Source organism: Abrus precatorius, unplaced genomic scaffold, assembly GCF_003935025.1.
Source record: "Abrus precatorius isolate BTA unplaced genomic scaffold, Abrus_2018 Scaffold8, whole genome shotgun sequence".
Classification (NCBI taxonomy): domain Eukaryota; kingdom Viridiplantae; phylum Streptophyta; class Magnoliopsida; order Fabales; family Fabaceae; genus Abrus; species Abrus precatorius.
In genome coordinates this window covers 20896073-20922119 of record NW_020874428.1, presented here as the reverse complement: position 1 = coordinate 20922119, position 26047 = coordinate 20896073, and the positions used below count along the sequence as shown (strand labels likewise).

Below are 26047 nucleotides of genomic sequence, written 5' to 3'. Positions count from 1 at the left end.
AATAAAAATCTATATGTGATATTAGGTTGCTAACTGTAGAAAATATTACTATTTTTGTTAAATATTGTTAATGAGTCCTACAAATATTGATTAAAAATTAAAAATATTTTTATTAAAAATTACTGAAAAAATATAGTTACCTCTACAAGACAAATTTTAGGACACCGTTGTCTGTAACTGTAAGGAAAGAATTAAGGTCTAAAAAAAGAGAATACATATAAATAAGAATAAAAAAAAATTCTCATGCTAATTAAGAATAAAAAAGTTCGAAACGAATCTTAAAGCTGAATGGCAACGAAACGAACACCCTTTTAATTTATTTCAAATGTAGCAACATGAACCATTGCAGTTTGTAAATACTACATATGATAAAAATAATTATATTTTTTCGCAATATTATTAACTAGCATCATCCAGAATCATCATGAAAATAAGTATGTTGTAATATTTTTTAATAAAAATTCATTTTTTTTCGAACTCAAATACTATAATTAATTTAAATATTTAAAAAATATATTTTTAACAAAAATTTATTATACTAAAATTAAAAGATACTATTTTAAAAAACTTTTTTATTATTAATTATTTCAACTCAATTCTAAAGTTAATATTCTATTTCTTAACAATAATATTCTAAAAACACGTATTAGCAATTTTCAAACTGTTATTAATATTTATTTTGTTTTGTCAAAATAAGGCAGCAAAACGCCCAGTTAAAAAAAAATTGTGACCAACAAAGGCATTTACGCTGTAGTTTTGACTTTATTTCCCGTTTTGGTACCTCTTTACTATATCGAGGGAGTGTACTTAGGAGTTAACCTAAAAAGAAATGGACGTCGTTTGGATGAAACGACAAATGGAGACGGCAACGTGGCACGTACTCGTCCCGGTGCATTCGTTTTGTCTACACCGATCGCTCACGATTCTTCCATAACACAGTAACGCTAACAACAGGCCCACACCTCTCTCTCTCTCTCAGACTGCACACAAGAGAAGAGACAACGAAAGAAATGGTAGCGAGTAAAGAGAAAGGGAAAACCACTCTCCCAATTCCAAAACCCTAGGTGCGTATCACAACTTAGAACTCTTTCATTTTGCAAATCCATAAATGCCCCTCTCCCTCTCTCTCTCTCTCTCTCTCTCTCTCTCTCTTTTTCTCTTATATCACTCTTCCCATTTCCAGCCCCAAAGAAACCAAACTCTCTCTCTCTCTCTCTCTCTATCGTTTTCCAATTTGATTCCATTCTTTCCTTCTCCTAAGTTCCATTCGGTACGTTGCTTCACTTCCATTTCACTTCCTTTCTGATTAATCTTCTTTTGTTCTTTCTACCTTGTTCCCAACTCGAATCACGTGCAACTTAGGGTTTTCTAATTTTTTTTTAAAAATTTATATATCATCAGCAACATTGATCGTTCCTTGCTTAATGTTTGGGGATCTTCTTTTTAATCACGAGTTTAACTTGATTGTGTTTGTCTTTGTTTTTGTTTTGGTGGTAATTTCGATGGTGCGGTTTCGATGCGTGTTCTGCAGCTTACTGCACTATATGCTTCCTAGAAAGAGACCAAGTGAAGGAGGAGTGGTTGTAGAAGAAGATAGTGACGCCACCACTACTACCAACAACAAGGACGCAGGTGCTGCGGCGTCGTTTTCGAAGAAGGCTCGGATCGGTTGCTTTGCTACCTGCTCGGGATCGACGGCGAACGATAGTGACCGGAGCTTAAGTAGCGGCGGCGGCGACGACAGCAACAGGCGAAGCGCCGGGAACTCGATCGGAGGAGCGTCAGCAGCGATGGCTTTGGGCGAGTCCAACCCGCCGGAAATTGACGAGGATCTGCATAGCCGTCAGCTTGCTGTTTATGGCCGGGAGACTATGAGGAGGCTTTTTGCGTCTAGCGTTCTCGTTTCGGGGATGCAGGGTCTTGGTGTGGAGATTGGTAATCGAGGCTTTGAGCCTTTCCTTTTAACTGTTTTATTGTTAGTTAATGATGTTTATTGCGTGAATAGATGTGGGGGTGTTTTGTTTTCGTTTGCTTTTTCAAGATGGTTATATATCTGATGAAAGGGGGGGGGGTGGTGGTGGCGATTAAAGCTTCGGGGTTTTTAGAAGACTGCAAGGTTTTTGGATGTTAACTTGGGAGTTGAGATGTTAATTTACTGTATTTTCACCTATTGACTGGTTAAGGATCATTGTTGCATGTCTCAGGCAACCTTGCTGAAGGTCCCTATTTATGGCCAATCTGTTTTATACTAATTAATTGATAGAGTTTGTAAATACATAATGCAATTTAAATCATTCTATTTGTCATGTGACTTGATTTTTTAATGGTTTGGGAATATAAATTTAAATGGAGACAGCTCTGTTCTTTTTCTGTATTCTAATACAATTTACTACCTGCAGCAAAGAATCTCATTCTTGCTGGCGTCAAATCTGTAACCTTGCATGATGAAGGCACTGTGGAGTTATGGGATTTGTCTAGTAATTTTGTATTTACCGAAAATGATGTTGGCAAGAACAGGGCTGTGGCTTCTCTTAGTAAGTTGCAGGAACTTAACAATGCAGTGGTGGTACTGAGCTTAACAACTAAGCTGACAAAAGAACAGCTTTCTAGTTTCCAGGTATTTCCAATCTTGCTTTCTACTCCTTTCTACTTTTTGAGCTTCATTTTTTTCTTAAATTTGTTTTTATGTACATCCGCTTTATATCAAGTGAGATTATATGTGTACTTTGACTTGTTTTGATGTCCATGGAACTTTGAATGGATTTTCCGTATGCATATGTTGATAGTGAATGGATTATTTGATGACGTGTGTTTGAAACTTCTGCTGCAGTTTTGTTTGGATCTGTATTTTTTTACAAACCTGGTGATTAATAATGAGTGGATAAGAATATGCCATTTCAAAAATTAAAGATTATGGGGGGTTGCTGTAAATGCAGAGCCATTGGTTCACATGTCTGTATTGGGTTTACTCTTGACTTTGTTTGTTATACATTGGTAACAAGTCTCTAGTCTCTAGTCGCATATCATTCATGAAAGGGCCTGGATTTGTTAATTAATGCTAAAATTTTACATCTTTATATCCTTGAATGGATGATATGTATCACATTAAACTGCGTCTCATGCATTGTCTACTATTGTTCTGAAGCCGATTGTTTGTTACTAGCTTAATGTTGATAGACACATTTTCTTGCAAATTTTGAAGTTAATTAAAATGTATTTGTTGTTTGAAATGGGGTATGTGTATGTGATTCCTTTATGTTTGTGGTAGTACATGTTCTGCGGTATGGATATTGGTAATTGGCAATAATGTGGTAGCCTGGAAGGAGAGAACTAAGTTCATCAGTTATGTACTGTTAATAGCCAAAAATTAATTCTGATATTCTTTGGATTGCTTGATATTATTTGACAAAATGCGAAGTGGGGTAATGTTACTGTTTGATAGATTTGATCAATGAAGTGTTGTGATTGTAGGATGTTTGAATTTTATTGACTGTTTCAGTAAGATTTGTCCAACTTTCAATTGTGTAATTCTGAAGTGATATAGTATTGTGGATTTTGGTTGATGGTTTAATTTAATGTGAACTTTGCCTGCTCATCTGCGACCATGAATCCATTTGTATGTGACTACTTGGTTGAATTTACTTTTGTTTATTCAACTATTTTGTAGGCTGTTGTTTTCACTGACATCAGTCTTGAGAAGGCCATTGAGTTCAATGATTACTGCCACAGCCACCAGCCTCCCATTGCCTTCATTAAAAGTGAAGTGAGGGGCCTTTTTGGTTCTGTGTTTTGTGATTTTGGGCCTGAGTTCACTGTTTTTGATGTTGATGGAGAGGAACCCCATACTGGTATAATTGCATCCATCAGCAATGACAACCCTGCTCTAGTATCCTGTGTTGATGATGAGAGGCTTGAGTTTCAGGATGGGGATCTGGTTGTATTCTCTGAAGTTCATGGTATGAAAGAGTTGAATGATGGCAAGCCAAGAAAGATTAAAAATGCTAGAGCATACTCATTTACTCTTGAAGAAGACACCTCAAATTATGGTAGTTATGAAAAAGGTGGTATTGTCACACAGGTTAAACAACCAAAGGTTTTGAACTTCAAACCACTCAGGGAAGCGCTTAGTGATCCAGGTGATTTTCTTCTGAGTGATTTTTCTAAGTTTGATCGCCCACCTCTACTGCATTTAGCATTCCAGGCTTTGGATCAGTTCGATCATGAGATGTGCCGCTTCCCTGTTGCTGGTTCAGAGGATGATGCACAGAAACTTATATCTATTGCCAGTAATATTAATGCTAACTTAGGTGATGGAAGGTTGGAAGATGTGAATCCAAAACTCTTACGGCATTTTGCCTTTGGCGCTAGGGCAGTATTGAACCCTATGGCTGCCATGTTTGGTGGAATTGTAGGACAAGAAGTCGTAAAGGCATGCTCTGGGAAATTTCATCCACTTTTTCAAGTAAGTAATATTTTTTTTTTTAGTCATTTTATCATCTGGTATTTTGAAATATTTTGTGTGGATCCAACAAAATGTGTTCATATGAAAGGCTTTTCCGGAATGCTGTTCTGCTGTTAGTCAGCCATTTGTATTTTGTGTGTTCAGTTTGCTTCTTTAGTTGATATTTTATTACTCTGCTTCTTCTTGTATAGTTTTCATTAAAAATAACTCCATAGGCAGAATTTTGTGATTTAAACACAGCAGCCTATATCTCGTCTTGAATCTTTTTTTATGTAACACCCCATTCTGTGTTTTGATCAAGGTACTTTGTTGAAGATGAATTTGTTTCTTATAAATGAAAGTTGATTCTGACTGACTTTGATTCTTGGATTCTATCTTGTACTTATTTTTAATATTTGTATTCTCCTAGCCTAGCATTCAAGTATTATGTGGTAGTTGTACCTTCTTTCTCTCTGTTCTGCACAACCCGTAACGTTCTGGAAGTTATCCATATCTTGAGTTGATATTATAGGTGTGCAAACTCTGAAAATGTTTGTGCTTTTGTGTAAGCAGAAATATATGTACCAAGATTTAACCAAATGGATTTGTATATATACAGTTTGGTTTAAATGCTCGATAATCTAATGTTTTGGTGGGTTGGGGTTCCTAACAGTCTATTTATCTTATTTATAGTATAATAATAGGAGCATGTTGGCAACTATATCTTGTTCCATGTTTCAATTTTTTTTCTTCCCCTTTTTGGTGACCATTTTTTTCTGAGGTTATGATGAATTGACTTGTCCTTTTTCTGGTTTTAACTTGTGTCCCTCCTCTGTGCTTTGCAGTTTTTCTACTTTGACTCTGTGGAATCACTTCCTACAGAACCACTGGATCCTAAGGATTTTAAACCATTAAATAGTCGTTATGATGCACAGATTTCAGTTTTTGGACAAAAGTTACAAAAGAAATTAGAGGATGCTCAAGTGTTTGTTGTTGGATCTGGTGCGTTGGGATGTGAATTTTTGAAAAATATTGCCCTAATGGGAGTTTCCTGTGGCAAGGGAAAACTGACAATTACTGATGATGATGTCATAGAAAAGAGTAACCTAAGCAGGCAGTTCCTCTTCCGTGACTGGAATATTGGCCAGGCTAAGTCTACAGTTGCTGCTTCAGCTGCTGCATCTATAAATCCTTGTCTGAATATTGAAGCTCTGCAAAATCGTGTTGGCCCTGAAACTGAAAATGTCTTTGATGATACTTTCTGGGAAAATTTGAGTGTTGTGATTAATGCACTAGACAATGTGAATGCGAGACTGTATGTTGATCAGAGGTGCTTGTATTTCCAGAAACCGCTTCTTGAATCTGGAACTCTTGGAACCAAATGCAATACCCAGATGGTCATTCCACATCTAACAGAAAATTATGGTGCATCAAGAGATCCACCTGAGAAACAGGCACCGATGTGTACTGTTCACTCATTTCCCCACAACATTGACCACTGCTTGACATGGGCTCGATCAGAGTTTGAGGGTTTACTTGAGAAAACCCCAGCTGAAGTAAATGCATATTTATCTAACCCAAGTGAATATTCTAATGCAACGAGGAATGCTGGTGATGCTCAAGCAAGGGATAACTTGGAGCGTGTTCTTGAGTGCTTGGACAAGGAGAAGTGTGAGACTTTTGAAGATTGTATTACTTGGGCTAGGCTAAAGTATGTTTGATAATATATTCTTATGTTCTCTATTAGTAATATTGTCTGAGCATATTTGTTTTCAATGTATGTTCTACACTGATAAATGGGTATTTATTTTTTCACAGGTTTGAAGATTATTTTGCTAACCGAGTGAAGCAATTAATTTATACTTTTCCTGAAGATGCCGCAACTAGTACAGGAGCACCTTTCTGGTCTGCACCAAAACGATTCCCCCATCCACTGCAGTTCTCATCCTCTGATCTGGGTCATCTTCAGTTTTTGATGGCGGCTTCTATCCTACGAGCTGAAACATTTGGTATTCCAATCCCTGACTGGGTGAAGAACCCTAAGAAGTTTGCTGAAGCTGTTGATAGAGTGATAGTACCTGACTTTCAGCCCAAGAAAGATGCAAAAATAGTGACAGATGAGAAGGCAACCAGTCTCTCTACTGCTTCTATTGATGATGCAGCTGTGATTAATGATCTAATCATCAAGTTAGAGAGGTGCCGGACAAAGCTGCCAGCAGGGTTCAGAATGAAACCAGTTCAGTTTGAGAAGGTCTATTTTTCTCTCATTGAGTTCTCCCCCTTTTTCTGACTGAGGTTTTACAACGGTGCTCAATAAAGCCTTTTTGGTTGTCTTAATTGAATTTGGTAGTTTCAAATGGGGTTTTTGGGGTTTGTGTGGGTTGAGTTTGCCTTTGCTGAGAATAGGAGTGAAGCTATGCAGTACATGGACTCTTCCACCTTTTTATTTATTTATTATAACTTCTTTTCTTTCAAGAAATTAACTTTCTTCTGTAAAACTGCAGGATGATGATACGAACTACCATATGGACTTGATAGCTGGGCTGGCCAACATGAGGGCACGGAATTACAGCATCCCTGAAGTTGACAAACTCAAAGCCAAATTTATTGCCGGACGGATCATTCCAGCAATTGCAACTTCAACTGCCATGGCCACTGGGCTTGTCTGCTTGGAGTTGTACAAAGTTTTGGACGGAGGGCACAAAGTTGAGGACTATAGAAACACGTTTGCCAACTTAGCACTGCCTCTCTTTTCCATGGCTGAGCCAGTTCCACCGAAGGTCATAAAGCATCAAGATATGAGCTGGACAGTTTGGGACCGATGGATTCTAAGAGACAATCCTACTTTAAGGGAGCTTCTTGAATGGCTGAAAGCAAGAGGCTTGAATGCTTATAGTATTTCATGTGGAAGTTGTCTGCTCTATAATAGCATGTTCCCTCGGCACAAAGAAAGAATGGACAAGAAAATAGTGGATTTAGCTAGGGAAGTGGCCAAGGTGGACATCCCTTCATACCGGCGTCATTTGGACGTTGTTGTAGCCTGTGAGGATGATGAGGATAATGACATTGACATTCCTCAAATATCCATCTATTTCCGTTAGGTTGTTTTCGGATCAGAGATGTGTCTGAGACTTATCTTTAGTTAGAAACAGAATGTCTAACTTCATCTTTCCATATTCATAATTGGTACACACAATGCGACACTGTCGACCACATCACAGTTCATATATGAATTCTAAAGCAACTTTCGCTCCTTGTATGTTATATCATTTACCTTGTTTCATGAGATCATCTTATGAACCCTTCTCGTTAATATTTCTCGGTGACTGCTTCATCAATGTTTTGTTGTGTCGTTAAGTTTTTGGATGATCAAGTTTTGAGCGAAAACTAATGTGGTAAAGCCAATGAATAAGGAATTTTTTTAGGACAAATTTAGAATAAATTCCTTATCTTTTTACCTTCAAGTTTTTCAGTCAAATGATGATGATGTATGTGTTTATTTAAAATTTAAAACATTAAAGGAAGTTAGTTATTAGAAGAAGTATCTGTGCATGTGTTATCAATTGGAGAACTAGATGTCCGTAAGAAATTTGAACTAAGTTTTCTCTTTTTAAACATTGGGAGAGGTTAGTTGGTTGATGGTCAAATTTTTCGAACTATTTTTCAATACTGTAGGTTCGTTGGAGGGATAATAAAATGTAAAATAGATTTGTATCAATAATTGTAAGCCGTGAACTTGTAACAACTGCAAGAAGTGTAGTTCAAAAATGAAATGAACTGCACCTGATACGAAAAGGTTTTGCGAGTTCAATTCCAAATTTCCAATTCCAAACTAAACTTATAAATTTTAAACAATATTTTTGAAAATTATTTTTTATTATGTCATGTAATTTTTGTATTAATATTATTTTTTTATAATTTATTTCTTATTAAAAAAATAAGTTTTTATCTCTTTAACTTAGTTTTATTTAATAAAATAAAAATAGTTATATTATTAAAAAATATTAATATTTTTATTTTAAAAATGATTTTAATTTAATAATATTAGAAAAAATATGAATTAATTGTTGATTAATTTTGTTGTACTCTAACAACTATGATTGCGCGCAATCATTGTTGACTTAGAAAGCACTGTGGAATGTGGACGTCATTGGCGATGACTTTTGATAACCGTTATCAGTTGTCAGAGCGTCATAGGCACATCACTTTGGCCACGTCACCCCCTTTCATGCTTTTTGACTTCTCACAATCATTCATAATTGACGTTTCTATCAATTTTCTCATCTTTTAATATTTTATAAATTCTAAAGACATTGTATCTTATTATATATATATATATATATATATATATATATATATATATATTCCATTTTTATTATTAATTGTAATTAATTTTAGTGTATTAAAAATAAGCAAATTATAACCTTAAAAAATCGGTCAAATAAAATTAAACAATATCTTGCATTTCACATGTTTTATTTTTATTTTTTACCTTATATTTTATATTTACTAATTTTTTATATGATTTTTCTATTAAAGATAATATTTATATTAAGTGTGTATATTTTTAAAATAATTTTACAAAATAAAACATCTTATAAAAATTGCACGTGAAAGACTAATTATTTTTGTGTCCGAATGTTTAAATGAGAAAATATTAAATAAAAATAGAGTCTAATATATGAAAAGTTTTAAAAGGCTTATAAACTCAGTGAAGAGAATGGTCAAAATTTTTAAGAATTATCTTTTTAAAAGCAATTCTTTATTCAAAAAATATAACAAGATATTTTTTATTTTACAAAAAATAAATAAATTAAATGTGTGGATATATATTACTAACTTATAATGCTTTTGAATAATAAAAACTTTCATCCTCAATTATTAAAAGAATGCATTGAGCATATACATTAGAGTTCAAACAACTAATGTGACATTATGTATCTTAGACAAAAGTTCTTTCATTTGTTAAAATTCATATTTTTATAATTTAAATACCTTATTTTTTATTTATTAGTAATTGTAACACCCTATATTTTTTTATCTTAAATATATTAAGTTTATAAAAATTTAAAAAGAATAACCAAACTTTCATTATAAAAATTAATTATAATTTTCATAGAAAATATTTTTTGTAACAGTCAATACGAATATAAGACAAATTAAGAAAAATAAATTACATAAAATATACTGTAAATTAATAATATTTATATCCAGAAAGATTCTAGTTAGAACCTAATATATTGTATTTATATATTATTATCTAAAATATATCAAAATTTACAACATTTCATACTCATTTTCACATATTGAAGACCTGAAATTATTTATCTATATCATGTTAGTCCTAAATTTCTACCAAGGTAGACATTAATTAACTCATTATCCTCTCCAAGGTAGACATCACAAGAGTTTTTCACCATTTTTATACTAGGGAATCTCTCAAATGTGTAACTATTAGGTCTTCTTAGCAAATCATGATCATGGTAAGTAAATACATTATTCATAATCCGAGAAGGCTTTTCTATTCCCTGATATAGATAAAAACTAAAAAACTGATGAATTTGACCACTGGTTTAGAAATCAGAAGGAACTGCATAATTATAGATTACTTCTAATGTGTACTCCTCATCGTTTCCAAAATATACTCTAAAATATAAATGTACAACACGTTTATATTCTTTAAATTCATAATTTAATCTATTATTAGCATAAACATTTACTATGCTAATCCACATGGAGTGTGTTGTCATCTTTACTATCTGCAGAGTGGTGTAAGGGTGAGCATCTATTCTATTTTTCAAATACAACATAGAGATATCATAACAATATTATAATCATACAATTAAACATCAATTCATACCATATTACCATACATCATATATTTCAATCATCACACATGTTCACACAATCTCATTGATATTTCCATTCTCTAATTCGTATTTTAAATGCACTGTAATTACAGTCATTGATGGAATTAATAATTTCATCAATTCCAATTTGTCATTTTTTTTGCATTGTGCCATTTTCGCATCAATTGCTCTCCTTATTTTTTCACTTTTAACAACTTTTTCAAACTGAATAAAATTGTTAGCAAAAGACATCACCAAATAAGCTTCATTATCTTCTTTAGAAAGCTCTTCTCTAGTCTCACAATCTCTCATCCACGTAGATGTAACCCTTTTTCTCCTTGCATCTGTACTAGAGGCACCATCATGAGTCAAAACATTCGAGGAAGGATTCTCTACATTTGCATCAAGTTTAGATTCGCCTCCCTCTTCAGTTTCATCAATTCCAGCCACTTTATTTTCTTGATCTCCCTATTCTAAATCACACATAACAGTTTTCATACTTCTGATCCCAATCCCAAGCCTTATCTTCTTCTAACACAACATCCTTACTTATTATTATTATTATTATTATTATTATTGAAGTCTATATGCCTTTGACGCATCACCAATAGTACAAAACTATGCTCCTATCATCTAATTTAGTTCCTTTATGATAAAAAAATATATATATAAACATGAGAAATGCAACTAAAAACAAAAATACTCAACTAAGAGTTTGACTTTGCTCCATGCTTTTTCTAGAGTATGACCTTTAACGGAAAATGTTGGACTTTGATTCAAGACATGAATCATCCAATTGACTATTTCAGGCCAAAAGGTTTTTAGAATTTTCTTTATGGAGAGCATGATGCGTACGATATTCATAATGGTTCTGTTCTTGCATTCTACTAAGTTTTGTTGCGATGTATATGCAACTGTTAGTTGTCTTTGAATGCCATTGTCATTACAAAATTTTGTAAATTCATGTGATGTAAATTCACCTCCTTGATTGGTTTGCAAACATCTGAAAACTAAATCTGATTCTTTCTCAACATGAACTTTAAAATTTTGAAAAGCAACAAATGCTTCTGCCTTTTGTAGCAGAAAATAAACCCAAAATTTTCTACAAAAGTCATCAATGAAAGTAATTAGGTATTTCTTTCCGCTGTTTGAAGCGGGTTTGATTGGTCCACAAATGTTAGTGTAAATTAGCTAAAAAATTTGCATTGCTCTCCAAGTTCTTGTATTTGGAAATGCCGCTCTTTGTTGCTTTCCCACCGTACAATCCTTGCAAAGCTATGACGGAGACTTGGGTTCAGGTAAGCCATTCACCATGTTCTTTTGTTGAAGTGTTTTTAGACCGTTATAACTCAAGTGCCTATATCTGCAATGCCAAAGCTAAACATTTTCTTCTGTGGTTGTACTGAAACAAGCGGGTAATGTAGTTATTACATGAAGCTTGAACATTCGATTCACAACCATTTTTGTATTGATAATCAATCCTTTATCAAAGTGATAGACTATACATCTGTCATGTTGAAATAAAATAGCTAGCCCCTTCTCTTGCAACTGCCCAATACTTAGCAAATTATTCTCTAATTCTGGCACGTAAAATACTCTTGTAATGATTTGCACAATTCCATCCACTTGCAATCTTACATTGCCTTTTCTAGTTACAACTAAACTTACTGTATCTTCAAAATTTTAATCAAAATTTTTGAAATATTCCTTCTTTTCACACATGTAATTCTTGCATCTTGAATTAAGGAACCACGTCTTCTTTGTTACCATCCTTTGCATCGAAAAATTCCATTAACAACATTTTTTTCCTAAATTTAAGCATAATATGCTTCTTTGTTCAAATATTCCCATTGAAAATGTCCTAGTTTGTGACATTTGTAGCATTTTACAGTGGCTTTGTCAAAGCTCTGTCTACTTCTCGCCCTTCCTCTGCCTCTATAAACTACCTTGGCCTGACCTCTTGCACCACATTGTTCCCCAAAATAAATCTTCAAAGCATGTGTTTTTTCAGCTAACACATTCATGTTGATGCGTCGCTCATGCAATAGTATGCTGCTTTGTAGTTCATTACTAATTAGAATGCTCGTATCTTTAGATTTCTCAATGGAACACACAACATAATTAAACTTGGAGGTCATTGATCTCAAAATTTTTGAGACCACTTCAGCATTTTTCTTTTTTCACCATTGCTTTCATCTTGTTAACTATTATGAGAGTTTGGGAAAAATATTCATTGACAGATTTACCACTCTTCATTTCTAGAATCTCAAACTCCTTTCGTAGACCTTGCAGGTATGCATCAGAGGTGCTGAAACATTTTGAAATGGATATAATTAATTCTGTTCATAATCCAATAGTCCATAGGTTTAAGCCTACCAAGGATGAAAGTGAAGTCAAGGTGGATAAAACTTATTACAAGCAAGTTGTTGGCAGCCTGATGTATCTTATTGCAACACGACTAGACATGATGCTTATAGTAAAGTCTTGTTCGTAGATATTTTAAAAATTCTACCTAGCTGCATTTGGTGAAATGAATTTTGAGATACTTGAAGGGTACTACTGAGTTTGGAATCTTCTATATGAAGGGAGGAGATGATGAACTTGTTGTTTACACTGATAAGACTATGTTGAAGATGTAAAAGATAAAAAGAGTACTTCATGTTATATATTTTTATTGAGCTTAGGTGCAATTTCATGGTCTTCTAAGAAACAACTAGTAGTTAGTTTGTCCACCACAGAGGCAGAATTTATTGCTGCAGCAACATGCCAAGTAGTGGGTTAAGAAGGGTGTTGTCAAATTGGATTAGAATTATGAGAAGTTGACCACTATTTTTTGTGATAGTAGCTCAACAATGAAGCTTTCTAAAAAATCCAGTAATACACGATTAGAACAAACATATTGATGTGCGTTTTCACTTTCTTTGAGCGATAATAAAAGCATGTAAAGTTGAACTAGAGCATTGTGATTCACAAAATTAATTGGCAGATATGATGACCAAACCTTTCAAGCTGGATCAGTTCTTCAAGTTGCGAAGATTTATAAGTGTTTATCCATATTCTGATATAAATTGAATGCTTAAAACATTTTAATTTAAACGAAAAATTGTTATAATTGGATAAGATTTAATACTCTATTTTGTTGTTGTTGTTTAGCTAATAAATCACGTTTTTCATATATATTTAGTCATTTGATTCATTTAAAATTGTTGAGTCATAAATTCCTTTTCTTTCTTTTTTTAATTGTGATGTATGATTATATAAAGTTAATTTTTTTTTCCAATAAACAAGTCAATTATTCTCAGTTTTTTTTTCATTCTTTTCAAAACTTTTTTAGTTCAACGTATTTATGTAAAGATTAATTAAATTATAATATTATTTTGTGTAGAAATTAAATTAAAAAATCATAGAAACTAAATTTATAATTGAACTAATATAATAATTGGAATGCAAAATTCATACCTTTGCCGAAGGAAAGCATGCTTGGTTATGAATAATATTCACTTGCTTACCTATTATTATCGTGCCGACCAAGGATATGTGATCCGAGGCCAGCCTGTGATTGTGTGGTGCCAAACATAATTTTGTGTTCAGTGTTCTGACCCTCATGCTGTGAAATCGTTTATTTAAATGCATTATTGTGGGTGAGCAGTAATAACAACTTGGCCAACATTGTAAGTGTACTTTTTAATAAATTAATGTGAAACATCTGTTATGTTCAGGCTAATTAGGTCATTGGAAAAGTACAAATAAAAAATTATAAATGATTTCATAAATTTTGATGAGATTACTTACCTAGTGAATATTTTATCTATCTTTCTTTGACTAATAGTTTTATCATTTATAAAATCTGGTATAGAAAAGATACATTCCCATACAAGGCCAACAAATGTTAAGGAATGTTGCACCAAAATCAAGAGAAACAAAATGTTGGTTTGTTTTTTATATTTAATATTTGTCTTTTATATTTAAATAATTTATAATCAATAACTAAAAATATTAAAAAAAACGTGTTAAAAATGAAGTTACTTTGAATTGATTGATAGTTGAGGGTTGAAAGAAAGAGAACATTGCATGTGCATGTGGGTTTGGCATCCTTGATAGAGCTTTGGTGCTTGCACTTTTTCCTTATTCTGGCACTGCCAGCATGTGAACTTTTCAGAATCCACTCACTTGAGGGCAGTGGTGACTGGTGAGGATTAGAACCTTTAACTTTTCTTTGGGAAGTCATTGATGGAGTACTGCTAAACACGTCTCAATCCTGAACCTGTGTTATTATGGCATATGGTCCTAGTCACCACTTCAACATTATTTTCTTCTTTTATTTCTTTTTCCCCTTCAAACTTACAATAAAATCAAAATCATAATCTCAATAAAAGGATATATTAAACCTTTTTTCTGTCAAATTGAAAGGACTAACGACTATCAGCCTTATAAGCAGAGCCCGACCTTATCCATAAATAATAGGGGCAGCCCGGGCCTGTGTGTTATTTAAATATATTTTTTATTCTTCAAATTATATTTATTTTATTTTATTTTTTATATCCTACAAATTATTAATTTTCATTTCTAATCACTATTAGATAATGACGTGATTAATTCAGATATTATCATGTATCAATTTTCTCTCATAACTTTTTTTTAAATCAAATATGTGATATCAACTAAAATTGATAATTTTTTAAATATAAGAATTAAAGTAAGAAATTCTAGAGATCAAAATAAAAATAAAATATTTTTTGAGAGAGTAAAACCACATTAATTTAAAATTAATTGAATAAATGCATTATTATAAAGAGTAAAAATAATATTTATCATAGTTTATTTGAATAATTAAGATTAAAAAATAAATGTACCTTATTTTTAAAGTGATTATATATTTTTTTAATTTTCAAATTTGACCATATATATATATGATTTTTAATTCTTTTAAAATAAATTATTGTGTAGAGTAAAAAATAAAATAAAAAGTGCATATACTGTTAACTTAAAGTTAGTTAATATTATAAGATACTTTAATTGAAATAAGTGGTAAATACACATTCTTATTTTCTCTTTTTAAAGATTTATAATATAATTGTCATTAAATATTAAGATGTATGAAATTTTTTTTTGAAAATGTTAAATAATCAAATTTAACATTATATAATTGAATATTATACCATTTTGGAAAGGTTTATCTTGCACTTTAATATTATTTTTGTGGTCAATTTTAAGTTAATATTCCCTATAAATTTTAAATATATTAAATTATACATTTAGTATTTATAATAATATTTATTTGTGAATTAATTTTTATACTTAAAAAAGATATATTTAAATAATCGTATGAATGTTTTATTATAATTTAATATTTATTGTTATAATACCATTAATGGTGAAAAGAACTAAAATATGATATATTTTAATTAATTAAAACTTTTATAAAATACAAGACATAGAAGTTAATAGAGAAAAAACTTATATATATATATATATATATATATATAGAACGTAAAAACAATATTGTATAGAAATTAAAATGTAACATTTTTAAGTATAAAATTTGTATAAATAAATGTTAATATATACATATTGAATTTACACGTTTAAACTTCATTTTGGCCCTTCCAATTTTTGTATTTAAGTTTCGGAACTACATATAAGGTTACGAACAAACCATTCTTTAACTAGATTGAATACGTCGTCAATAACCATTTTGACGCTTAGCATGTAAATACAGAACTTATATTATATTACATACATGAATAATAGATAATTGCAAACCACTTTTCACAGCCATTACTTTTGATGGCGTTTATGTGATATTGATTATAATCCACACTCATCTAAAAGGCACATTTCATGTCACAAAATATAAACAAATTCATATATGAACATCCTCCTAAAGTATCTTCTAACTCTAAACGTTAAAGTATCTTTGCAATCTTGCTCAAAGTTCCTACACCAATCATTTCAACCACATAAAGAGCAAACATGAAAATCACATTGCCATTTGAGCTCAACTAAGATCAATATCATATATAAAAGAAAAACTTAAGAACATATCCTTTCATTTTGGTGCTTGAGCAAGGCCAAGCAAGAGGAAACTATACGTGGTGGACATCAATGGGGTTAAAGTGGCCCATGCTACACATGAACTTGTAGAAGATGGCTGGTTCAGGTGAAATCATGATCAACACTCCAATTATGGGTTGAGTCTTGATTGGTGTTTGTTTGGATAGATAGGACACGTTGCATGTAATTGTCAATAGGTACATTAGCAGACAATAAGCTAATAGCTTCAAACAAACACATGTCCCCCAAGTCATTATCGCCATAAATGACTAAAACTCCCATATTTACTCAATCTCACTTTACATTACCATAACAATTAAATTACAATAGCATAATTCTTTTCTTTTTTGCATTTCAGATTAATGCAATCAAAATCAATTGCTAACTATTATTTTTAAGAAATTATCAACTTTACTTTTGAGAGATGATTTTAAAAGTATATAAAAGTAGAAAAATTTAAAGTTAATTAGTAGCCGTTTGAAATATTTTAATTATAATTATTAACAAGTTAGTTCAGAAGTCATGAAATTAATTCATTATTCTAAATACGTTGTGAATTAGCAATTTAATATCTGTTGACATGAAAATTGATTAAAATAAAACTAGAAAGCAATTCAATTAAAGTTTCAAATACACGTATGTAAGTAAGTTTAAAACTACAACATGAATTTAAAATTATAAATAAATGCATGGATAAGATACGTATTTTTTTTATAGGCAAAATATATATCATTAGAAAGAGTTCAGGAGGAACTCAAAATTCATATACACAGAGAAAAAACTAATACTTATTTAAGAAAATAAAAAATAAAAATATACTTATACAAAGTTAAGACGTATACAATTTCGTGATCAATCAACTAATAAAATAGTTTTTTCTTTACTAACAAGTAATAGTCATTTTTAGAACCTCAGAATAATAGAATTTATGACTTTTCTCTTATCCATAATACCATTAAAAAATACAATTCTATTTCTACGTAACAATAAAGACTATATTATACTTATTCAAACAATTAATAAATATATCTCATTTCTTTTGGGTAAAGTTACTAAATTATTTCAACAACTTAGTAATAGGTCGATTTGTCAAGTTAAGTTGGATAAATCTAGTCGATAAGTTAATTGAAAGTTAAAAATTAATAAGTTAATTAATTAAATTAAAAATATTTAGTAAAATTATCTGTTAAATTAATTAATAATGTAGGTAAGTATGTAATTAGTTGTTAGCTCAAAACTTAAAATTTGATGATTATATATTTTAAAATAATTATAAATTACAATATTTTGATTTATTTATTATTTTAAAAGTTAGATAATAATTTTTAATTTTTTATTATTTATAAATTTTTATTAAATAAAATGGTACATTAAAAAATTGAATTATATTATTATTTTAAGAATTTTATATCGTAAAGAAATGAGTTTTGATGATCTTGTTGAATCTTTCTTAATAAATTTGTGATCTATTAATAGTGCTTTTTGGATAAAAATGTTTATTTTAAACTTTTGCATAAGTAAGATACTATAAAAGAAAGAATATAAAAACGTATCATGGATAAAGTTGAAAAAGATGAATTTAGTTTAAAGCTAAAAAGTTAAATGTTTGTAGCTATTATTTTTTAACTATTTTATGAAATAAAGTTATTTTAACTAATCAAAACTTTTGATCAGAAAAATAAACTTTTAAGTTATAAAAAAATTTAAATACTATTTTAATTCATATTTTTAATTTAATTTCTACATGTAAAAATTTTATAAATAAATTCTTAAATAAAAAATATTTTTAAAATAATTTTTATTATTAACTTTCCTATAACACTGTTATTTTATATTTAACATTTGTTTTTCATTTTATGTGTCTATACATAATATATATTTTTATTTTAGTCTTTATATAAAATAAATAATTAAATTATAGTCATCAAAATCAAAAAATATATTACATACGGGAACAATAAGGAACTAAAATTAGGAAAAAAAATATACATGAAGGTCAAAATAAAATTCACTATCAAAATAAGTTGAAAAGTAGAATAATAATTATGATAGTTTAAAAAGGCGATTTACTAAATTTAAATAATGTGATTATATAAATTATAATGAGAAAATGTTGTTTGAGAGTCAGAAAAAAAATATTTTAGTGTTATATTTTTATATTTTTTAAAATATTATTTAAAAAATTGCTTAAATATTAAACTTATATGTAACACATTAAACACTTTTGATATTTTTCTTTAATTAAAATTAAAATATTTATTTTTATATTAATATTGACTTTTATATGTTAATTATTTGGTAAAATTTTAATTAGAAAGTAGCACCTAACAAATTATATTAAGTTTTAATCATAAAACAAACAATTCACTATAATTTATTATATTTAATAACTTTAACACTTTAAAATTAATTTACATTATCCTCTTATAATTTTTTATAATGAATAAAAATAAAATACTTTTTATTCAATTCTCAAACACTTTCTTTTTACAACAATCTTCATAACCATATTGAAGTACATATACATTGTTTGAAATTATAAATTGTTTTTTATACTTTGTCGTAAACTGACATAACATTTTTTAATTTGTTTTGATAGTAAATTTTAATATTGTTCTTATGTATATTTTTATTTTGATCTCTACATGAAATATATATATATATATACATATATATATATATATATTAATTTGAATTTTTATTTTTTATAATGACTAAAATGAAAAACACATTATTCTTAATGACCATAATACAAAAATTAATAATATATAAGAATCAAAATAAAAAATTATTTAAATATGAAATAACAGTATTATAATATAAATTAATAATATATATTATTTTAAAAATAGTTTTTATTTAGATTCTTATTTACAAATGCAATGTAAAATGTAATTTTTTTTATAGAGATTAAAATAATATTTAAATTACTAAAAAAAAACTTTACATAACACAACACAATTGAAGTCTTCTTCTTCTTCTTCTTTTTTGTTGGTGACAAGTGAAGTTTACATTGGAGAAATTAGATGCTGATGATGTTACACAGTTAATGATAATTTGAGTAAATCATAATGTCTTTGTGGGGTAGAGTTATGGCGATGGAAAAAATGGTGAAATTTCCAAATAAAATAGGAAAAATACCCAAACAATCCCACGAAATTCTATTGAATTTAAACATGAAATTTTAAAAAATTCGTATAAAGCATGGATAAAGCAACTCGTAATAAAGCTATTTAATTGATAAAAATTTACGGAATGAGATTAATGCCCCATCCAAATTGAATGCAAGACCCTTATACCTCTTGTTTGAACAAACGCTTAATACTATTAAATAATATTTTAATTTTAACACCCATGCACATTTTATGATATATTCAGTGAAAATATAATTTTTATATGGGAATAAAAACAACAAATATGAATTGCAAGATTAACAGTTAATTAAAATTATATGACTTTTTTAAAATATTATATATCTTTTATATTTAATTTTAATAATTCATTGATGATGATATCGGATGGTAAGATTTTTTTATTTTATTTTTTCTACGTAAAATTCATTACGTCGAACTTAGTAAAACATTATTCTCAATTCTTTGTCAAAAGTAAATTTAATCAATCTAGCTAGTAGGTTAAAATTATCATAAAGTAACAAAATTCTAGTCTATTAAAAAAAATTATATTACTTTAATTTAATGTATGTTATTTAAAATATTAAAAAATTATTAGATTAAACAACTTTAAATATTTAAATTATGTAAAATTTTATGTATGTTATCATCATAATATATGGGATAAATTTAATAAATTCAAAAACAATACAGAATTTCGTTAGTTATTTTTTATTAATTTTTATAAATAATATTTGGATCTGAACTAACTTTTTTATTTGTTTTTTGTTAGATATTTTTTACGGGAAATAATTTAACCATTTCAGATATTATTGCAATTAAGAATTAAATATAGGCGTTTCTCTTTATAAAAATTTAAATTTATTTCTTTTGTTTGATTCCAAGCAAATCCTCCATGCTATAACTAAGGTAATTCTTTTAAAAAAGCTATATAATTTTAAATAGTTGACATAGTTTAGAATCAAACTTATAATAGTGAATTGCCTATTCATTTATTATTGAAAAATGTTGATTTTAACATTTAGAATGAGATAAACAATTAATAATAATAAAAATTTATTAAAAATAAAAATATTTATTATACTTTAAAAAAATAAATATAATTTTCTTATGTTTAGATACTTAAACTGAAAATTTGAAGTTTAAATCAATAAAAACTTGTTATTACAGGTAAGTCATTGAATAAAGTCACTGGTTTATTCAATTAGAGAGTTGATAAAGCAAATTTTGAAAACAAGTAAGAATATATTGTATTGCCTTTTATTAATTTGATTTTTGGTCTAGCTTACCATTTATTAATGAAATAGGATTATTGTGGTGAGAAAACAAAGGCAGTGATTGTGATCCACAAATAGGCCAAAATTGGTACAAAGTTACTAACAAGGGCCTCTCATCTTCCATTGCTATGATATTAAACCCCAATCAAAGCCCTAAAAAAACAAAAAAGACGAACCCCTCAACTACCTAACCACCCATCACACTCCCTTTCAATCTCAACCCTAATACAATCTCCCTCTCCCTAATTTCCAATCCAATTCCACAACTTTTTAATTATCTTTTTTTCTCTGGTAAAAGCGTAAAAGAGAAACAAAAAGCTGAGGACCTCCCCAAACTTTGCAAACATGCAAATTCACCACCACCCGCTTTTGCAGCTCTTCCCTCAATCACCACTCCCCAATGCCTAAACTTTAAGCAACCATCTCTCTATCCACCAATCCATCCCCAACAACAAAATTAGAAACAAACCCCAATTCCTCCATTCCTCCAAAAATCCAAAAAAATAAAAATAAAAAATAAGAAAAGGAATTCCCACCCTATTCTCATACCCATTTCCATTTCCATTTCCAACACCCCATCTCAAAACAACCCCATTTTCCCCATCAAAATCCCTCCTTTCTCCAAACCCACATCCTAATTCCCTCAAATCAAAGTGAAGAAAACTGAACCCACCAAAAGAGAATCAGATTGTAGCTTCCCACCTTCAATGTGGCGACCGTGGGGTAAATCAACGGTTAGAATTCATAGCGCATCTTCATCACCCTCTTCCACATTCTCTTGTTCATCGTTCAAAGACATTCAAAGTCTTTGCCTTGACGAACCCCCACAACAACCACAGCACCACCCTTCACCTTCCCTCTCAAGAAAACCCTCCGTTTTCCACCGAGTCCGACTCGCCAACTCGCTCCTCCGAACCTGGTCAACTCACCTCCATCTCCACCCCCAACACCAACCCCAGCCTCCCAAATTACCCAGAACCCTCTCCACACCCGAATCCGAACCTCTAGCCGAACCAGCACCCGATGACTCAAAGAGCGACCCTTCGCCTCCGATTTATTTTCCTGGCGCGGAACAGCGCGTGGTGGTCTACTTCACCAGCCTGCGCGTGGTGAGGCCCACGTTCGAGGCCTGCAAGAGCGTGCTCTCCATTCTGCGCGGGTTCCGGGTTCAAATAGACGAGCGTGACGTGTCCATGGACTCGGGCTTTCTCACCGAGCTGGGCCGGATCATGGGCCGGGCCGGGCCCAGCCTCCCCCGCGTTTTTATTGGTGGTCGGTACGTTGGTGGGGCCGAGGAGGTGAGGCAACTGCACGAGGTTGGCGAGCTCAAGAAGCTCCTCGAAGACCTGCCCGCAGTGGATCCCAACGAATGCCACGTGTGCGCGGGTCACAGGTTCGTCCTGTGCGACGAGTGTAACGGTAGCAGGAAAGTCTACACCGACAAGTCTGGCTTCAAAACGTGTAATACATGCAACGAAAACGGTCTTGTTAAGTGCCCCTCTTGTCTTGCTTCCGCACCCCTTTTTTCATGAAATCCATTTCAATCCATTATTTTTTATATATAAATTGTTTAGTCTTTTTTTTTGGATACTGAGTTTTTGTAGTTTTTTGTGGGCTTTAAGAATATGTATAGGCCCACCATCTGGGGGATCGTAGATAGATACAATGTGTGCAGTATCTCCATCTCCATCTCTATCTCCCTATGGAAGGGCAATATTTTCAAGACCATTTATTAGCTGACTTGTTTTTTTCACTCAATCACATTGTACTCTTTTTTGAAACAACAAAATATGAAAACTTGTGTATATTTTAAATTTTGACTTTTTTTTTCATTATATATGGATGCCCTCTATCTTTTTTCTTTTTTTTTTTTTTTTTTAAATTGTGTATGTTATTTTCATAATTTTTGGTTATTTTGTTTTCATTCAAAAGTAAGTATTAGTAATCAATTGACAAATGATTTTGGGTGCATAGAAAATCTTGAAATGAGTACTTATATTCTTAATTCTGTGTACTGCATTTTTATATTATGTTTGGTCGTACTTGGTATGATTCATATCTTGCGGAGAAATTGGTAAGGGATCATTTTGGTGCAGAAGAGCAAGGTAAAAAGTATTAACTTTTCTATTGTGATAACCATATCTGTTTAATTGCACGAGAAATGTGGATAAAATGGAATAGAGATGTCAGTGACACACTACTTTAAACACATTTTTTTATTTACTCCTTGCATTGATTTATTTTGCAAAAAGTCAGTGATTATTTATGAATTTTTAAAAATAATTTATTAACAAAGAGTATATTGAAGAATGTATCTTATAAAATCCTCTTGCACACGTGTCTTGTAAAAATTATTAGTTAATTTTATCTTTAGAAGATATGTTATTTTTATGTGAGCAAGAGGATTTGTAAATTGAAACAGTAGGAGAATAAAACATTATTGCTAACATCTCTCCAAGTGGAATTAATAGTATGGTAGCTCTAATCAAATGCTTGAGAAACCCAGTACGAAGTTCCAAACTCCAAAGACTTGAAAAACTCAACAGAATCCTATATATAACACTAGACAGTACTACCATCAATCTCCGTATACTTGCCTATTCCTGTCAATTTCTCTAACTTGATTCAGTATCCATCTTAGTCATTGTAATCTTAAGCTGGTTGGGATGCATTCTGGACATTCATCGAATGTCATTCTCTGGAATTTGGCAGATATTACATTTTTCTTGCAAACTTACTGAATTCATGCTTTATACCTTTCTTAATGATGAAATATGATTATTTTAAGCCTGTAATATTTTCTGTTTTTTGCTATAGGGTCCTTGTTTCTGGCATGGGTTTGTAAATTGGCATCATATTCTGGTTTTTGTTAAAGCATTTCACCCTTTTAGTTTTAGATGAGGCATGTCACCTAGTTGAGTTGATCCACATTACTTGTATGATATTTTTTAGATGGAGACTGAGGTTGGCAAAATTGGTTTGAGACTCGATATTGGTTTATTAGCTTGTTGAACTTAGTTCATGAACCAAACAAATTGAATTCGAGTTGAAATTTGAGCTTGTTAAATTAATTGAATTGACTTGAGCCTTGTATAGTTGACAAAATAATTTGTTCCATTGCTAGTAGATCTATAGACTTTGTTACAAAAGGTTTGTATAGAAATAAAATTTATATATCAGTTTAAGCCTTTGTTTCTAATATAATAAATTACAGTCCATATATTAAGTTTATTTTTATTATTTTGTTCACTTGGAAATATTTTATTGGAAGGCAATGATGCTTAAAAAAAGTAAAAATATTTTAAAATATTACATGATGTTTATATTTTGATTTGTATTTTAAATGTGATTCTGGATAAATGATCTATTATTTAAGAATATATTATAATTTTTATATTAAAAATGATATTTTTTTATTGTTTAACTTGATAATTATTAAAATTTAAAAGTTACAATATTTTTATTTTTAAATACAGAGCTAAATATTCAATTCAAATAATTCATTTATGATCAGATTAGTTCGGGTTACATGTTGAAAAGTGAGAGAAATCAATTTACCCTAACTTTATTTATATTTAGATTGATTTTTGAAACTATTTTCATTAAATCTGAAACAATCTGACAGTGATCACTCCTAGTATCCAACGGGTGACTTGGACATGATTTCGAATGCAATCTTGTACCATTCGTATTAACTCACGGTTTCTTCTTATCACATGATCATCGTGGACTTCAAATTTAGGTGATGACAACATATGTTGATGTACCTACTGAAGTTTGACTGGAGCCGATTTTCTACCATTTTCATTTGGCAATGCTGTAGTCACACTTGGAATATTAAAACCAGCAATTACTACATGCTTTTATTCTTATTAATATACTATCAATGGTTGAACTTCAATATGATCTAATGAGTAATTGCGATGAAATGATAACCAGCTTGGCAATTGATGAGACTCGCCACCAAACGAGAGATGAAATTGACATAAATGTCAATTTCTTCAGGATGGATTACGATGTTGACGTGCTACTTGGTTGTGCGTCAGATAATAGTAGAGCCATGAGAATAAATAAAAAATAGTCAAGTTGATGTGCTAATGTCTTGTTCCTTAATTTTAGTCAATATTACTAATAACCCAAATTATTTAATTTTGATCGAATGGCCAAGAAAGTTTTATATAAAGTACTTGGTTGACATGCATGCAACTACTTATGATTAGTATTCGAATGCTACTATCATAAAAAAATAATCCATTCTCATTATTAAATTATTAGTTGTTGACAAATTTGATGTCGGGTTAGTTTGTTTTTCTCTCTTTTTCCAGCAAAATCTTTCTGATTTTTAGCTTATATCCTTTTCTTTAGTAATTGTCTTTAATGAAAAGAATTGTGAAGGCATGACTTGATCGGGTAGCTTTTTTGCATGGAAGGAAGTACTCAATTTTGTTCCATCCATGACTGTAATAATGGAGCGGAAGCATCCAATTCCTAGAGGAAACATGTTCCCTCCTTTCTCTTTCTAATATTGAAATTTTGTCCTTTTCTATTTGATGAGGAGGGAAGAGGATAATAAAATGGATTAAAAAAAGATTATACGATAATACATTATCCTTATGAAAAATCTTATATACTGTGTATTAGGAGTGGTATAGCTCATAGCTGTTTCATCATAGTTGGGCTCTATTAGGAATCCAATGAAAAAAGAAATAAGAATCAGGCCATATCATTTCTTAATGGGCTTGAAAATAGTCCTATGTCTTATTTTACTTTTTGAGCTATAGTTTTTTCTCACTCACTCCCATTTTTTTTAATATCTTTCAATGAATCTTAATTACTTTCAAAAACTATATTTTCAAAGCTACTTTATTCTAAAATTTAATTATCGAAAGCGTAATGCGAAAAGAAAATCTGACATTACTCTAAATTTAACCCTTATGTTAAGTGAGCCAATTTATCATCAGTTCCCTAAAATTAATAAGAAAAATAAGAACTCCGATGAACAAAATAACAACACTGAACAATTAGACAAAACTGAAAATTTCATAAGATCTAATACATTAGTAATATTATAATTTTTAATAAATTTTTATTTATGTGTCTTAACCAACATTTGAGTTCGATGTGATGCGACAAATTACAATCCGGCCTGGTTTATGTATTGTAATAAAACGTGGCATATTTTTAAATTTGTTATATTAGCAAGATGAAATAAATAAGTAGTTTTTAAAAATATATATTTTTATAATTTTTTTAATTTAGTTTGGTATTTCTTTTAATAGTTTTTATCGATAATGA

The 26047-nt window shown here is 30.4% G+C and overlaps 2 protein-coding genes across 3 annotated transcripts; both read left to right on the top strand.

The window, feature by feature from the left end:
- The first annotated feature begins 821 nt into the window (after positions 1 to 821).
- On the top strand, positions 822 to 7977 carry LOC113848530 (ubiquitin-activating enzyme E1 1-like). 2 transcript variants are annotated; one of them, XM_027478108.1, is made up of 8 exons: positions 840 to 1064; positions 1184 to 1270; positions 1532 to 1935; positions 2400 to 2617; positions 3668 to 4462; positions 5287 to 6152; positions 6260 to 6692; positions 6946 to 7977. In XM_027478108.1, exons 3-8 carry the CDS (start codon positions 1545 to 1547, stop codon positions 7540 to 7542), a joined length of 3300 nt encoding a protein of 1099 aa, XP_027333909.1. In that variant the 5' UTR covers positions 840 to 1064; positions 1184 to 1270; positions 1532 to 1544; the 3' UTR covers positions 7543 to 7977. The 2 variants fall into 2 exon arrangements, with proteins under 2 accessions (XP_027333908.1, XP_027333909.1); XM_027478107.1 differs by lacking the exon at positions 1184 to 1270 and having other exon boundaries at positions 822 to 1064.
- Positions 7978 to 21035: 13058 nt separating this feature from the next.
- Positions 21036 to 22531, top strand: LOC113847484 (uncharacterized protein At5g39865-like). Its single transcript, XM_027476626.1, has one exon. It carries the CDS (start codon positions 21460 to 21462, stop codon positions 22282 to 22284), a length of 825 nt encoding a protein of 274 aa, XP_027332427.1. The 5' UTR covers positions 21036 to 21459; the 3' UTR covers positions 22285 to 22531.
- The last annotated feature ends 3516 nt before the right edge of the window (positions 22532 to 26047 follow it).